Below are 18,186 nucleotides of genomic sequence, written 5' to 3'. Positions count from 1 at the left end.
TCATGATGCATGAGAAAGTTAAAAGCAACATTATGGATTTTAGTTGAGCTATAAAGACATAAATTTCGTCAAAATCTATGTCTTATTGTTGATTAATCCTTTCACAACGAGTCTTACTTTATTTCTTAAAACATTTCCATCCTCGTCAAGCTTACTGTGAAAGATCTATCGGGTTCCAATCACTTGATTAGCCCAAGCTTTGAGAACAAGTTCTTAAATATTATTTTTTTCAAATTGATTTAACTCTTCTTGATGTACTATTCGTCGATGAGAGATTCATTAACTTCCTTTTGCTCAATTTGAAAAACAAAAGCTATACAATTGCATACTCTATTAAGGGAATGTCGAGTTGTAAATTCTTTAGAAATATCTCCAACGAAATTTTGGATTGGATAGTTTTTGGCAGTCTTCCATTTCTTGGAAAGATCCTAAATTTTTATGTTTACTTCTTCATTTTTAAATAATTGCATTTTGACTTTGATCTTTTTCTTGATTTATTCTTTGATCTTCATCTTAAATTTTTATATTTACTTCTTCATTTTTAAATAAATTCATTTTGACTTTGATCTTTTTCTTGATTTATTCTTTGATCTTCATCTTGGTCTTTATCTTTAAGAAACGTTTTTCCAATGTACTTGCACAATCAACAACTTCAACCTCTACAAACTTAGGGTTAAAACTTGAATTGATTATTCTATTATTATAATTTTTTTTATTGAAAACTCTATTGTATTTCGATATCGATTTCATTCAACGGGTATCAAAGCACTAAGATTTTAAAAGATTAAATAGTTTAATCGCAACGAATGAACACACTCATGGAGATTCTACTTTTAGGGAATGTTATCTATGAAGAAAATTTTGAAAAAGAACCTTGAACAAGATAGGCTGAGCAGTTGGAAATTTGAAGGCAAATGAATGAAATCATGGAAACGAAGCAACTATTGAGTGTACAACTCAATCCATATTATGATTGCAGCGATGGAAATCATGTGGTGAATGAAAATAAAGTGAGAAATTCATTGGAATTGTCTTATTTTTGGAGGGAGAGACCAAACTCTCTTATTTTTGAACGAAGATACCAACAATGAAAATTACGCAATTCCAATTTTATGCCAATATTAAAACAATTATAGAGTCATATTAAAATCTTTATACTTGCCAAAACCAAAATTTAGCACATATTAACAGTATTTCAGCCATATCAGTGTCGAGCACAGTGGCATTCTATCGAGCCTCTAACATTGAGATTGAAGCTTCATTTATTGAACCCTCCTTTGAAGAAGATTCCGTGCTACTTGTAAAATCTCTTCCTGCATAGAACCCGGGTTTACTTGGTTTCAGGAGTAACGTTCCACCCTTTAACATAAAAACCACAGATGACATGTTAGGCCTATTTTCTGGTTTCTGTTGTACACACAATAGAGCCACATGAATAAATCTTATTATTTCCGAACATATGGCTGCATCAGATAATACTTCATCCATCAACTCCAGTGGCCTATCTTCAATCCATAGTCTCCATGCCTAAAATGAAAACAAAGTTACAGCAAGGTCGACATAAATTAGTATTCTTTTTTAGTTTATTTTTTTTTACTTTTTAGAAGATTTAAAAAATCGATAAACATTGTAACAAGATAAGGGTCATATAAATTTAAAAACTTACATGACCAAGAAGGTTTAGATGATGTAGAGGGTCACAAAATCCCCGATTCTTCCTACCGCTAATTATCTCAAGTACTACAACTCCAAAGCTAAAAACATCAGATTTTATTGAGAAAGATCCATGCACTGCGTATTCTGGAGGCATGTATCCGCTGCAAGAAAAAACATTGAAGTTAACATATTAAAAGGGATTGTGACATAGCAAAGTCAATGTATATTACATAGACTACAGAGTTATTTAAGCCATAAAAAGAAATAAGTTATTCGAAATTACTATGTTCCCATCACTCTATTTGTATTAGCCTCGGCTTGATCTCCCATAAATGATCTGGCTAAACCAAAATCTGATATCTTTGGGATCATATCAATATCAAGAAGAATATTGCTTGTCTTGAGATCTCTATGTATGATTCTAAGCGTAGAATCCTGATGGAGATACAGCAGCCCCCGAGCAATCCCATCAATAATTTCCAAGCGCTTTGTCCAACCTAGTAATTTACTTCGTGTAGAATCTAACAAATGACACATTCTTAAGTTAGGAAGAGAACTACATTTATGGACAGAGAAAAGCTGAGAGCAATAAATTTGGTTGGTGTGAAAGTTCGGACCAAAGATAAAGTAATCCAAGCTTCTGTTGGACATGAACTCGTAGATCAACGACTTTTCATCATGTTGAAGAGAACAACCAAGAAGTTTTACAAGATTTCGGTGTTGAAGTGTTGCCATCAATTTTACTTCATTTTTGAACTCCTCAATTCCTTGTCCTGATGTTTTAGATAGCCTCTTAACAGCAATCTCTTGGCCATCTACCATTATGCCCTAGTAAACAGTATGGAAATTTTAATACTTATAATGATCGATGAAATAAGAGAATAAATTAACTTGGTAACCAAGAATGTACCTTGTACACCGGTCCAAAACCACCTTCTCCCAACTTGTTTCGGTTAGAGAAGTGATTTGTTGCATCAGTGATGGTTGAAAAATCAAATATTGTTGCCAGCTCACCATCCTCCGTCTCCTTCTTGTGAAATAACATTTTTACACACCCTGAAGTAACAATTAAAGAGTTTTATCGTTAACAAAGCAATCAAATTTCAGAATTCATTTTAAGTTGTAACTAATTCTTTTTGCATCACTATTTGAGTACTATTTAAGCACATCATAAATATTTTAGATTTACTCATCAAAATTTATTCCCTGGCTTACCAAGCTTCTTTTTAGATGCTAACGTGACCAATATAATAACGGTGAGTCCTATTATGAATGCAATAACTCCTGCAAGAGTACCAACACGCTTCAAGTTCCTCTTATTCTTTAGTTGATCTGGGATAGAACGAAATGTCAGTCAAAAAGCAGGCATATAAGCTCTACCAAACAAAGGATCTATAGAGAACAACACAACTTTCATTTGGAAGTTGATTCATCATTAACTGTTCTTAGAAATAACTAAGGTATATACTTAGAAGTGAAAATAACATGTATTCTTGTCACATGATTTCATGTTTTAAACAGTGCTTAATCATACCAAGCCAAATGCTGAAATATTATGCTATATACCATTGTGTTTACAGTGTGGGTTTGTTTGTCATAATGATTTTCATTTTATCAAATTCTAAATTCAATTGACATGACTTAGTCATCCAAATCTTCCCATGTACTAGCTAGTTTACGCAAATTTGAAACAAAAAATCAACACGTTTATGGTTTATAATATATACTCTATTCAACTTGAAGCTTGGTATGTTGACCAAATATATATTCATTTAGTGAAGACTTTCTAGCCTTTTACGTAACATGGATGATGGAAAGGAAAGAGAGGCCATGTCCATCCGTCATCAACAACACTATGGTACAAAATTTAACCAAGACAAAGTCTGTGATGTAAAAAATCAAAGTCTTACTTATTAGAATATATACAATACAACTAAACGGGAGGATCCAATACCGATATTCACAGCTTTTATGTTAAAGAATAAATTGTGGTTAATTTATACCGCGACGACTGCAATCAGTGTTGCAACACCTGTATCGACCGGCAAAACAAACCTGGTTTCTGAAAATTCAAAGATAGTACAGCAGCAGCTCCAAAATGGGAAAGCAGGAGTGTTTGAGTTAGAAAAATGCTTTGCATTTATTTCAAAATACACTTTGTGTATTATTCACATTATTCAATTACAAAGACCTGTAGCTACCTTTATATAGTACACTTTGTAAACTGGAAGTATAACTAACTACCTATTGTACTATACTAATCACTTATTGTACAATACAGTAGAGAATACATATAAAAAGGAATGTAAGATAAAAACCTAATGTAAGGTTTTATCTCCTAATACTCCCCCACAAGATCAGTGTGGTGGCAGTGGAACCACTTTGAGCTTGTTCCTTAGGTCATGAAATGCTGCTGTTGAGAGTGGTTTAGTCATGATGTCGGCTAGCTGAGCTGAGGCAGGTACATGTTGTATCTTCAATTTGTTTGCCATGACTCTTTCTCTCACAAAGTGAATGTCCAGCTCTATGTGTTTAGTTCTTGCATGGAGGATTGGATTGTGTGAGAGTAGCACAGCACTGAGGTTATCACACAGAAGTATAGGAGAGAAAAACTTCACTTTTAGTTCAGCTAACAATGATTCTAACCAAAGAACCTCTGATGTAGTGTGAGCCAAGGCTCTATATTCAGCTTCTGCACTAGACCTTGCTACTAGGGTCTGTTTCTTAGAACTCCATGAAATCAGATTAGGACCAATAAAGATGCAGGTACCAGAGGTGGATCTTCTGTCATCTGGGTCATTAGCCCAGTCAGAGTCACTGTATGCCCTTAAAGAGAGAGATTGGTTAGCAATAGCAGGAGACAGTAGTAAGCCAAGGGAAGATGTACCACTTAAGTATCTCATAATGCGTTTTACCATACTCCAGTGGCTGTCCAATGGATTGGCCATGTATTGGCAGGCTTTATTCACACAGTATGCTATGTCTGGCCGTGTGAGGGTGATGTATTGAAGAGCCCCCACCACAGATCTATACATAAGAGGTTCTTGCATGACATCACTTCCAAATTTGCTGGGTTTGCAGTTGCTAAGCATAGGAGAAGGAACACCATTGGCATCCTCCATGTTAACTCTGGCCAAGAGGTCCCTGATATATTTAGTTTGAGTGAGGATAAGAGAACCATTGGTTTGGTATTTGACTTCCAGGCCCAAAAAATACTCAGGTTTCCCTAGTTTCTTTAGGGCAAACTGATTATGCAGTTGATTGATCAGTTTATGAATGAGATGAGAGGAAGAACCTGTAACCAAGATATCATCTACATATACCAGGACATAAATAACTATACCTTGATGATTGTAAGTGAAGAGAGAGTGATCACACCTACTAGCTACAAACCCAAAGTGAAATAGTGTTTGATGCAGCTTCTCATACCAGGACCTTGGGGCCTGTTTTAGGCCATATAGGGCTCTATTTAGTTTGCAAACAAGACCCTTATTATCTGCTTCAAACCCTGGTGGCTGCTGCATGTAGATTTCCTCTTGTAAGTTGCCATTGAGGAAGGCATTGTTAATGTCTACCTGTTGAATCTCCCATTTATGTGTCAAGGCTAAGGTTAGGATGACCTTGATGGTGGCAGGCTTTATAACAGGGCTGAAGGTTTCATGAAAATCAAATCCATATTGCTGATTGAAACCCTTGGCTACTAACCTGGCCTTATGTTTGTTCAGTGTGCCATCTGAATTTTCCTTCAACTTGAACACCCATTTGCAGCCTATGGCTTTTCTATGGGAAGGAAGAGTAGTGAGTGTCCAAGTGTTTTTGGATACAAGAGCATCATACTCTTGTTGCATAGCTTTGAACCATTCTGGCTGAGCTAGGGCATGTTTAATGTTTGTTGGTTCACAGTGAGCAAGAAATGTTTTTGGTTTGAGGTGCCCTGTCTTTCCTCTTGTGAGCATAGAATGTGTATTAACAGGTGCAGTAGATATGTGAAGAGAGGACTCACTGGTTTGTGGAGAGATGATGGCAACATCATGAACCTGTTGAGTGTGAGCTGAGGGACTGTGTGTGTTATTAGTAGCATTGGTTGTAGGATTTAAAGGAGCACTTTGTGCCTCTTGTGGAACAGACCTTTGTGTATTGTCTGAGCTGTTCTGTACCTCCAAACTTGTAGAAAGGGACTTGGTGGGTGTATGAGCTGCAGAGTTGTCAGTGAGGTTGACAGGTTCAGAATAGGGCACAGGGGACTGAGCAGTGTTGTTGTTGTTTGTCTGTGTATGGTCACCATCAAGAGGTACACTCTGCTGAGTTATGGAGAGAGGAATGGACTTGCAGGGGCCTGCTGTACCAGATGTACTATTTACTGCAGTGGTTGGGAACATGGTTTGATAGGGAAAAATCCTCTCATTAAAAGTCACATCCTTAGAAACATAAATTTTGCCTTCTTGACTAAGGCATTTGTATCCCTTGTGAAGGGGTGAAATTCCCAAATACACACACTGAGAGCTTCTTAGTTGTAATTTGTTTTTGTTGTATGGTCTCAAGTGAGGAAAGCTAGAACATCCAAAGGTTCTGATTGTGGAGTAGTCTGGAAGTTTCTTGAACAGGGCATGAAAAGGTGATGTGAACTGAGGTAGAGTAGGTGTTGGGAGTCTATTAAGCAAGTGAACTGCTGCAGTGAAGCTATGATCCCAATATTCCATAGGGAGATTGGCATGAGCCAAAAGAGTGAGCCCCATTTCCACTATTGTTCTATGTTTTCTCTCTACTGTGCCATTTTGGTGAGATGTGTGAGGGCAAGTGAGTCTATGTATAATACCTAGCTCATTAAGGTATTTTGAAAAGGGTCTATATTCTCCACCAAAGTCAGATTGGATGGATTTGAGTGTGGTGTCAAACTGTGTTTTCACATAGGTAAAGAACTGCTTGAATGCTCCTAGGGCCTCAGATTTGTGTTTTAGAAAGTACACCCAGGTGTACTTAGTATAAGCATCAACAAAAGCTATATAGTAAGAAAAGCCTTGACTAGATGGATTAGGGGAAGGACCCCATAAATCAGTATAAAGTAGTTCAAAAGGAGCAGAATATATAGTTGATGATAAAGGAGCATAATGTCTATGAGATTTACCTAAGCAACAAGAATTGCAAAAATCAATAGTATCTTTATTGCTTAAAGAAAGATTACACAGTTTGAGGACAGTTTTAACTGCTACAGAATTGGCATGGCCTAGCCTATTATGCCATAGAGAAAATTTATTAAAAGCAGAGCCTAAGGTATGTTGCACCTGTGTAGAATTAGACAAACTAGCAGTGTTTGCAGCAGGTTGCAGAGTTGATTCCAAAGACAAATTGGGAAAACAATAGAGGTCATTGGCATCAAGAGATCCTTCTAGGAGTACCTCCTTAGATGCCTGAGATTTGACAAAGCAACGGTTAGCATGAAATTCAAAGAAGACTCTATTATCCTTAGCAAATTTGGAAACAGATAGTAAATTGCGAGTAATGCTAGGAACATGTAACAGCTCAGATAAGGCTAACACAGGATAAGGTGTAGTGTGAGTTTTAATATTGGTTGTGCCTACAGAAGCAATGTGTAAAGATTGTCCATTCCCAACCAATACTTTATTGGAGCCAGTGTATGGTGGTATGTGCCTAGTGTGAAAATTATGAGGAGTAATGTGATGAGAGGCACCTGAGTCAGCGAACCAGGCCTGGGATTCAAGATTGTTTGGGACAGAGAGATTGTCTTGGTGAGCCAATAGAGCTGATGCGTGAGTGGAGTTTGTTGCTTTGTCTTTCTGATCCTCAGTAGAAGTGGATTGTTGCTGTGTTTTGGGTGGCACAGGCTCAAAATTCTCATCATACCTGTGCCAACAATCAATCACGGAATGTCCATACTTGCCGCATAGCTGACATGTAGGACGATTGCCAGGAGTGTATGTGCCACGAGCTCTGCCACGGCCACGTCCTCTGGAATAGCTGCTTCTTCCACGCACTTGTTGAAAGCCACCTCTGGTGGTTTTGTTGCTCGAGTTTTCTTCAGTGTGAGCAATGTTTGCCGTAGCAGTAGTGATGGCAAGTTCTTGACGATATTTGTCTAACTGTGCCTCTTGAACATAAAGAAGAGCTTCGATGTCATAGATGGGGGAGAGTTCACCTTTGCCATAGGTCATCATCACAAAGGGATTGTATTCTTCAGGAAGACCTTGGAGAATCGCATCAATTTGATCTCGATCTGAGATAGGATCGCCAATTGCAAGAAGCGCATCAGCAATCGCACGAATGCGTAGCACATACTCAGAGATTGATCGATTGGCTTTCTTCGTCGTCTTCAGTTCAGCCCTGAGTTGGTGAACCCTAGCTTTCATTACTGCATTGAAATGCTTGTGGATCTGGTCCCAGATTTGATACGAGTGTTTGCAAGAAAGCACTCGTGGTAACACCGATTCGGAAATTGTGGAAAGAAGCCAAGAGAAGAGAGCTTGATCTTGCACGATCCAAGTCTCATATTCGTCTGAAACTTTGTTTGCAAGACGATCTTCATCGGTTTTGTAGATCAGCGGAATCTGTGGATTTGCAACGAATTTGTGGAGTTTGTGGGAGAGGATAATACCTTCAACCTGTTGATTCCACAGCAGAAAGTTGTTTTCTTGAAGTTTGATGGATAGTTTCGGTCCAAAGACGCTATGATTGGTGGAACTGGAAAACGAGCCAAGAGCAGAGTTTGGTTCCGGTGGAGTCACCAAGGATGAAAGAAGGAAGAAGATGCGAAATCAAGAGGAGGAGCTTCTCTGAAGCTCAGGGTTCAAGAAACGATGGAGATGGTGAAAACGAAGATTAGCGGAAGAGAAAAAGATCGCAGGCGATTGATACCATGTTTGAGTTAGAAAAATGCTTTGCATTTATTTCAAAATACACTTTGTGTATTATTCACATTATTCAATTACAAAGACCTGTAGCTACCTTTATATAGTACACTTTGTAAACTGGAAGTATAACTAACTACCTATTGTACTATACTAATCACTTATTGTACAATACAGTAGAGAATACATATAAAAAGGAATGTAAGATAAAAACCTAATGTAAGGTTTTATCTCCTAATAAGGAGGAAGTGCCCTCGGTTACGAAAGATTGGTAGCAGCCAGATCAACCTCTACCATTAACACCTCCCTAGATACCGCAATTTGAAAGCTAGACAACAGTCATATCACAAAGTCTAAAGACCGACCGAGACATCCATTTGGACAGTGCTTCTACAGAACCAATGCAGCCGACAGCTGCCCCCACCTCTCGAACGAACTTTTATTCTTTCTATCCTCCGATGATTACATACTACTGGCAGCCCCAGATATTTGAACGGTGTTGTGCAAACTTTGCACTTTAATACTCCCTCCATTTCTTATTATAAGCAAAATTTCACTTTTTAGATACATTGAATAATTAATGTATCTAGACTACATATAGTCCTAATACATTAATAATTTAATATATCTAAAAAGTGAAATTTTGCTTATAATAAAGAATGAAGGGAGTACATCTGCTGTCTTCTCCAACCAAGACCAATTTATATCAATACCAAATAGCGAGCTCTTATGAAAATTCACTTTCAACCCGGATATCTATCTATAAAAACGTGTTACAAAAGCAGACGTAGTCCTAACACTTTAAACACTTCCCTCTGCTACATTTCACCCTGCTCAATGTATGCACGGGAAACTCAATAGTCAGTGAAAATTGGAAAACCCTCTCACTATCCTTTAAAGATTGCTCTTTAAATCAGATGGTATTTGCTTCACCATTCAAACCATGCTGGAGGTATTGAAGACAAACAAACCATTCAAACTCTTCTAATATTTCTACTATGCCACCCGCATGTTCAAACACCATTCAAAGCTAATCGTTTAAGTCCAACTTCCACCATTTGCCATAATTTTTCAATTTATCATAGTTATTTTATTTGCATTGATGTATTTCTGTTTCATATTGGGATTTTAATTATTTTAGATACAATGTTTTGGATGCACTATGGTTAATATCTTTTGAAGATGAGGACTTTCATTGACAAGTATATCTCTTTTTAATAAACCTTCATTACTTGCAAACTTATTGACATGTTATGGCTTCTAAGAAAAAGTATCATAGAATATAGGAAAGTAGATGGAACCAATGAATAATCAAGACTTTCAAAATGAAAGGTAGAAACATATCCATTGGTGGAAGGGTCACTTTTATTGGATTTGTTCTTAACGCTATCCCTATTTTTACTTTATCTTTCTATAAAGCTCCGAGTAAAATTGTTCATGAAATAAGAGGTATTCTTAGCAACTTTTTGTGATGTGGGAATATAAAAACAAGATGCATTCATTGGGTAAAGTGGGAGAATGTTTGCAAGGGAAAAGGGAAAGGAGGGTTAAGTTTAAGAGATGTGGGAGAAATGAACAAATCTCTTCTTCTTAAATGGAAGTGGAGAATTTTGAAGGAAGACAAGACTATATGGAGTAGATTTTTACTTTTAAGATACTTTAACCCGAAATTTAAAGTGTTAGCTTCTTACAAGGACTCTTTAAACCGGGATGATTCTAGATGGTGGAGAGACATAATTCTTAACGATTTCAAAGAGGATGAATCGGAAGATGGTTTTACCAATTGGATAAAATCTGAGTTAAAGAAAGGTAACAACATTCCTTTTTGGCATAGTTGTTGGTTGGTGATCAAACTCTTCGAGCTTTCTTTCCGTATTTGTTTCATCGGACAACCAATAAACTAGGTGCGGTGGGTGATCTTATCATTTGGAACAACGGTGCCATTTCTTGGAACTTGGAAGCTATTTTTGGTAGTGATCTTTTGATTACTCCGGTTCCGAACTATTCTTCTTTTAACATTCTTGGCACGGGCTCAGTTCTTGGGAATGAATTGAGGGAATTCCGGTTCCGAACTATTCTTCTTTTAACATTCTTGGCACGGGCTCGGTTCTTGGGAATGAATTGAGGGAATTAAAGGAGCTTCTAGATGGAGTGGTGTTGGACAATTTGGCAACTGATGAATTCCAATGGAAACTAACCTCTAACGGAACTTTCTCGGTGTCTAGTGTATGTGTGAGATATTGGTTCGAACTCTAGTATGGCCGAAGGGTAGCTTCTTGGTTCGACAGGGTTAAGCATGAAGTCGAAGGTTGTTCACATGCTTGTGTCGAAGATGCTAGGGTTATTAGCATGTTAAATTAGGTTTTAGTGTTTAAACCCTAATTTGTTAAGTTAGCTTGTTTATTAAGTTGGCTTGTGTAATGGGCCTTGTGGAAAAAGCCCATTAGTTAGTATGTTAGGTTTTATTATAAATAGCATACTAGTCTCTCATCATTGCTAAGTTGCAAATCCTAATTTAGGGTGAGAGAGGTTATTTGTTATTCTTGTAAACTTGTAATCTTGTTCTAAGAGAAAGAAAAAGAATAGCAGTTATAACCAATTATTGTGTTCCTCTTCTTCCTTGTCCTTTATTCTTCTTTGGTTTATACTTTGTTCTTGGCATTGAATTCACAACAAATTGGTGCGGTGAGCGTGGAGAAGATGCCTTCAACAAAGTATGAGATTGAAAAGTTTATCGAAGTGAATGATTTCGGTCTGTGGCGCTTGAAGATGAAAGCCCTACTGGTTCAGCAGGGTTGTTTGGAAGCGTTGAAGGGAGAGGCAACCATGAATGCAGAATAGACGGCAGCGGAGAAGACGAATATGATCGAGAAAGCACACAGCGCAATTTTGTTGAGCCTTGGTGATAAGGTTCTCCGACAGGTATCAAAGGAGACGACGGCATCAGGGTTATGGGTGAAACTTGAAAGTTTGTATATGACCAAATCGCTGGTAAATCGACTCTACCTGAAGCAAGCTTTGTACTCATTCAAGATGATTGAAGACAAAGTATTGGCTGAGCAGTTGGATATGTTCAACAAGCTGATTCTTGATCTTGAAAATATTGATGTGAAGATCGATGATGAAGATCAAGCGCAGTTACTATTGTGTTCTTTGCCTCGATCACATGCTCACTTCAAAGAAACTCTCTTGTATGGAAGGGAGTCCCTGACGTTTGAAGAAGTTCAATCAGCCTTGTACTCTAAGGACTTGAATGAACGAAAGGAGCATAAACCTTCGACTGTTGGCGAAGGTTTGGCCGTTAAAGGAAAACTCTTACGAAAGGATGGTAAGTTCGACAAGAAGAAAGGCAAAAGCCAGTCGAAGTCTTACAGTGGCGAAGCATCTGGCATTCGATGCTACCATTGTAAGAAGGAGGGTCACACAAGAAAGGTGTGCCCTGAACGCCTGAAATATCATGGAGGTAAGGATAATGGCAACGCTGCCATTGTTCAAGATGATTTCGAATCATCTGATGTTCTTGTGGTTTCAAGCAGTGACTCTAAGAAGGAGTGGATTATGGATTCAGGTTGCACTTGGCACATGACTCCAAACAAAGATTTGTTCGAGGAATTATGTGATCAAGATGGTGGATCAGTATTGCTGGGAAACAACAAGGCTTGCAAGATTGCAGGTGTTGGATCTGTGAGATTCAAGCTCCATGATGAGTCAATAAGGTTGTTGACTGGAGTCAGGTATGTTCCTGATTTGAAGAGAAATCTGCTTTCTCTTGGTGAATTCAACAAGAAAGGATATGTTTTCCAAGGAGAGAAAAGTATCCTAAGAGTCATGAAGGGTTCGAAGGAAGTCTTGAGAGGCGTGAAGAAACAAGGCTTGTATACCCTTGAGGCTGAAGTTGTAATTGGTTCGACAAATGTTGCATCCACGAAACCTTTGTCGAAAACAGAAATCTGGCACATGAGATTGGGCCATGTCAGTGAAAGGGGTCTGGTCGAATTAGGGAAACAAAATCTGCTTGGTGGAGACAAAGTCGAAAAGCTGAAGTTTTGTGAACCCTGTGTACTTGGAAAATCTTGCAGAGTGAAGTTCAACAAAGGCAAACAAAGAACACATGGATCCCTTGATTACATCCATGCTGATCTTTGGGAGCCTGCAAGGTGTCCATCACATTCAGGAGCAAGGTATTTTCTATCCATAGTAGATGATTATTCCAGAAAATTATGGGTATTCATCCAGAAGACTAAGGATGAAACTTTTGAGAATTTCAAAAGTTGGAAGACTCTGGTTGAAAATCAAACTGGCAGAAAGGTCAAGAGGTTGAGAACCGACAATGGCCTTGAATTTTGCAATGAGGCATTCGACAGTTTTTGTGCTGCCTCTGGTATTGCAAGACATAGAACTACTGCAGGTACTCCACAGCAAAATGGTTTGGCTGAAAGGTTTAATCGAACTATTTTGGAGAGAGTCAGATGCATGTTGACTAGTGCGGGGTTAACGAAGGTGTTATGGGCTGAGGCTGTTTCGACAGCAACATATCTGATAAACAGATGTTCTTCGACAGCGTTAGATATGAAAACACCTGAAGAAGTTTGGTCGGGATATCCACCAGATCTCGACAAACTAAGAGTATTTGGCTGCGTAGCCTATGCTCACATTAGGCAAGACAAGGTCGAACCTAGAGCTCTGAAATGCATGTTCATGGGATACCCAGAAGGAGTCAAAGCTTATAGGCTATGGTGCCTAGAGTCAGGTCACAGGAGGTGTATCACCAGTCGAGATGTTGTTTTCAATGAAGCTGAAATGACTTTTAAGAAAACTGATGATGTTGGTCGAAGTACAGAAACATCTGACGAAGAGCTGGAACAGGTAGAGATTCCTGTTGAGGTGGAGCATGTTGATACTGAATTGCATATGCCTGATGAAGTCGAAGAAGAAGCAGAAGATGCTGAGGAAGTTGGGGAAACTGACGATGACTACCTATTGTCGAGAGATAGGTCGAGAAGAGTCATAAAGGCACCTCAGAGACTTAGGTATGCAGATCTTATAGCTTATGCCTTAATCTCTGCAAGTGAGGTTCTAGACGAAGAACCTAGAGACTACAAGGAAGTTATGAGGAGTCGAAATAAGACTGAATGGCTGAAGGCCATGGATGATGAGATGAAATCTCTTCATGATAATCATGCTTGGGAACTGATCAAGAAACCTGCTGGGGCAAGGTTAGTCAGCTGTAAATGGATTTTCAAAGTTAAGGAAGGAATTGAAGGAGTGACGTCGAAAAGATACAAGGCAAGGTTAGTTGCAAGGGGTTTCACTCAGAAAGAAGGTGTCGACTTCAATGATGTGTTTTCTCCTGTTGTGAAGCATAGGTCCATTCGAATGTTGCTTGCCATGGTGGCACAATTTGACCTTGAACTGGAACAGATGGATGTGAAGACTGCGTTCTTGTATGGTGATCTAGATGAAACAATCCTGATGAGGCAACCTAAAGGGTATGTCGAAAAAGGGAAGGAAGAATATGTGTGCAAACTGAAGAGATCTTTATATGGGTTGAAACAATCTCCTCGACAGTGGAATAGGAGATTCGACAAGTTCATGGCACGCATAAGTTTCATTAGAAGTCAGTTCGACCACTGCGTTTACTTCAGATTTCGACCTGGTAATTCATTTGTTATTTTGTTGCTTTATGTGGATGATATTCTCATAGCAAGCAACAATGTTGAAGATGTGACGAGGGTAAAGGCTGAACTCAATAAGGAGTTCGATATGAAGGATCTGGGAGATGCTTCCAGAATTCTTGGAATTGACATTCGAAGAGATAGAAAGAAGTATAAGTTATGTTTATCTCAAGAGGCATACCTACAGAAGGTTCTTGAAAAGTTTGGTATGTCGAATTCGAAGCCAGTTGTGACTCCAACAAACCCTCAATTCAAGCTGAGTATTGATCAGTGTCCCAGTACTGATGTGGAAAGAGCCTATATGAATAGCATCCCATATGCTAATATAGTTGGTTCTTTGATGTATGATATGGTCTGTACTAGACCCGACATAGCATACGCAGTAAGTCTTGTAAGCAGGTACATGGCGAATCTTGGAAAGGCTCACTGGCAAGCATTGAAGTGGATTTTAAGGTACATAAATGGGTCTCTGAAAAGAGTCTTAATTTATGGTGGAGCCTTGGGTGAAGATGGTAAAGCAGCAATTGGAGGATATGTCGACTCTGATTATGCAGGTTGTATGGATTCCAGAAAATCTATTTCTGGATATGTTTTCACTATGTTTGGCACAACAATTAGTTGGAAAGCAACACTTCAAAAGGTTGTTGCTCTATCAACCACTGAAGCGGAGTATATTGCATTAACTGAAGCTCTGAAAGAAGCATTGTGGCTTGAAGGTTTTGCGAAGGAGCTGAAACTTCAAGGTCGAGGTATCACTGTTAAATGTGATAGTCAAAGTGCAATACACCTGTCGAAGAATTCAGCCTATCATGAGCGAACTAAGCACATTGATGTGAGGCTGCATTTCGTCAGAGGAGTAATCGAGCGTGGAGAAGTCCAAGTGCTGAAGGTTTCGACTGAAGACAATGCTGCTGATATGATCACCAAGACATTGCCGAGTTGAAAGTTTTTCCACTGTATGCAGTTGCTAAAGCTGCATGAAGAAAACTAGTTTGTTCCCTTGATGTTGTAGAGTTAGATCCAAGGTGGAGATTTGTGAGATATTGGATCGAACTCTAGTATGGCCGAAGGGTAGCTTCTTGGTTCGACAGGGTTAAGCATGAAGTCGAAGGTTGTTCACATGCTTGTGTCGAAGATGCTAGGGTTATTAGCATGTTAAATTAGGTTTTAGTGTTTAAACCCTAATTTGTTAAGTTAGCTTGTTTATTAAGTTGGCTTGTGTAATGGGCCTTGTGGAAAAAGCCCATTAGTTAGTATGTTAGGTTTTATTATAAATAGCATACTAGTCTCTCATCATTGCTAAGTTGCAAATCCTAATTTAGGGTGAGAGAGGTTATTTGTTATTCTTGTAAACTTGTAATCTTGTTCTAAGAGAAAGTAAAAGAATAGCAGTTATAACCAATTATTGTGTTCCTCTTCTTCCTTGTCCTTTATTCTTCTTTTGTTTATACTTTGTTCTTGGCATTGAATTCACAACAGTATGGCATTTGGTGTCTAATGCAAAGAATTTAGCTTGGCCACTTCCAACCATCATGTTGTTGGATGTTATTTGGAAGACAACCATTCCGGCAAAAATCAAGATTTTTTCTTGGAGATTTTTCATCAAAAGACTACCGCTAAAAGTTCTCCTAGCAAATAGAGGTGTGTCTAATTTTTCTTCCATTGATTGTTCTTTTTGCAATAGCCATCCGGAATCCTTGGAGCATCTTTTCTACCAATGCCACGTTTCAAATGCGGCATGGAATAGAATTTTTTATTTGGTTGGATAATGAGGTTGCTCTTTCGTTGGAAGAGTTCAAGAGCTTTGGATGTATCCAAGACAAGGTGAAAAATACCAATATTAAAGCTAAACTAAATACAATTTGGTTGACTACAATATGGTGCATTTGGACTATGAGAAACACTGTCACATTTGATAACGTTCTTTTTAGCTTTGATGAGGTGATTTCTAACATTATGTATTATTCTTGGAGATGGGTTTGTATTAGGGAATCATCGCGTAGGATTAATTTTTATGATTGATATAAATTACCATTATGTTGTAACAACACTTTTTAGTGTATTCTTGTTGTAAGGGTTGCACCCCTAGTGCAATTTCTTATAAAATCATTGCTTATTAAAAAAAAATGAATAGAGAGTGTACAACTGACATAAAACTATACATGTACGATGCACTAGTATTCTATGCTCAATCGACCTTCATAATGAGCATATTTGAACTGTATTTCACCCATGTAAGTGTCACAGTTGCATCATTTTACCGGCCTTCTAACAATGAGTTCGAAGCTTCGTTTATTGAACATACCTTTGAAGAAGAGCCTGTGTTATTTGTATTATCTTTTCCTGCATAGAACCCGGGTTCACTTGGTTTGGGGAGTAACTTTTCACCCTTTAACATATAAACCACAGATGACATATTAGGCCCATTTTCCGGTTTCTGTTGTACACACAATAGAGCCATGTGAGTAAATCTTATTATTTCTGAACATATGGCCTCATCATATAATATATCAGCTATCAACTCCTGTGGCCTTTCTTCAATCCATAGTCTCCATGCCTAAAATCACATCAAAGTTACAGCAAGGATAAGGAAAGCAGCTATAATTCACAGGATAGAGAAACATACAACACACACTTCAAACTTTAGTCACTTGTTATATATAGGACTCTTTCCATGCCTTGAAGATGACGGGCTTTGAGTATTATTTTAGGCTTAGTCTTTTGCTTGTGTTAATTGTACACCACGTTATTACTTTAGTCACTTGGCATAGTAGTTGGTTTATTTACTTGAGTTTTAATTCAGTATTGATCACTTTGACTACTGTTGTTTGCCACTTGGGATTAGTAGTTGAGAGAAAGCAAGAAAGGGGTTTCTCATATCTAGGGGGAAACCTAAATAAAAAGACATTGAAGGTAGAATTAAGAAGAAGGGCATTGAATAAAGGGATTGTTCATCAAAGAGGCCTTGTAATGATTTTATTAAAGAGTGAATTTTCTTTCTCGGATAGAGTACCCCAGACGTAGGTATGGTTTCACCGAACTAGGTTAACATTTAACAAACCTTTATGTTCTTTATTGCTTTTTCCTTGAATCATTTTAACTGTCATATTGTGTGTTTTTATGGTTTCACAAGTTTGTCAACTTGTCCTTGACATCTAGTCCGACATTTGTCCACTGAGGAACAAAATTTTAATTGGCATCAGAGTAGACACCCTTGTTATGTTTGGGCGAGTTCTAGGAAATATATTTTCTGTTTAGACGGACAACACTAAGGATGGAGGGTCTGTCAATATACCTGTTTTGAATGACATCAATGATGACTATTGGAAAGTTAAGATGATGGTCTTTCTCAAATCAATAGACAACAAAAATTGGAAGGCAACAGTTAAAGGTTGAAAACCACCAATGATCACGTCTCAAGATGGTACAACAAGCTTGAAATATGAAGTTTATTGATCCAAAAATGAAGATGATGAAGCTCTTGAAAACGACAAAGCCTTGAATGTTATAGTCAATGGTGTTGACAATAATATGTTCAAATTAACCAGTTTCGCTCTGAAGAACCTTACGGTGTTCGGTAGAAACGAATAATGGCACCGCATGTTCTTCTCCCGCTCAGCGGTGATGGTGCTGCTTCTTTGCTCGTGGCCGGAGGTTTATGCTAGTAGTCTTTGGGAGAGAAAGAAGATGAAGGATTGTAGGGTAAGTTTCAAATTGAAAATTATAGTTTTATTTCACATTCAACTCTATAAACAAAGTTTAACTAGACTTTAATTTAATTTGTACTACATCACAGACTTTGTCTTAATTGAATTTCGAAATATATTGTTGATGACGGATGGACATGGCTATAAGCCAAAAAAAAAGTCATAAGGTAATGAGAACTTATGATGCTAATTCTAATTGAAAATTTGATGTAGTAGTCAATGCCTTTGAGCTAATGCCAATTGTCAATTTACTTTCCAAATTTTGCAATATTCATACTTGTTCAT

At 38.0% G+C, this 18,186-nt stretch overlaps 1 protein-coding gene across 1 annotated transcript in view; it reads right to left on the bottom strand.

Annotated features, from left to right (window-relative positions):
- Positions 1-1,087: 1,087 nt before the first annotated feature.
- LOC131593353 (G-type lectin S-receptor-like serine/threonine-protein kinase At4g27290) overlaps positions 1,088-18,186 on the bottom strand; it is a 30,237-nt gene continuing 13,138 nt past the window's right edge. Inside the window, exons 3-7 of the mRNA XM_058865831.1 lie at positions 2,567-2,712; positions 2,274-2,484; positions 1,940-2,177; positions 1,667-1,817; positions 1,088-1,527 (exon numbers count right to left, since the gene is read on the bottom strand). Of these exons, the coding sequence (XP_058721814.1) occupies positions 1,228-1,527; positions 1,667-1,817; positions 1,940-2,177; positions 2,274-2,484; positions 2,567-2,712 (1,046 nt within the window). The 3' untranslated portion in view covers positions 1,088-1,227. The remainder of the gene's footprint in view (positions 1,528-1,666; positions 1,818-1,939; positions 2,178-2,273; positions 2,485-2,566; positions 2,713-18,186) is intronic.

Source organism: Vicia villosa, linkage group LG3 (genome assembly GCF_029867415.1).
Source record: "Vicia villosa cultivar HV-30 ecotype Madison, WI linkage group LG3, Vvil1.0, whole genome shotgun sequence".
NCBI lineage: Eukaryota > Viridiplantae > Streptophyta > Magnoliopsida > Fabales > Fabaceae > Vicia > Vicia villosa.
This window is presented reverse-complemented; position numbering and strand designations above follow the sequence as displayed.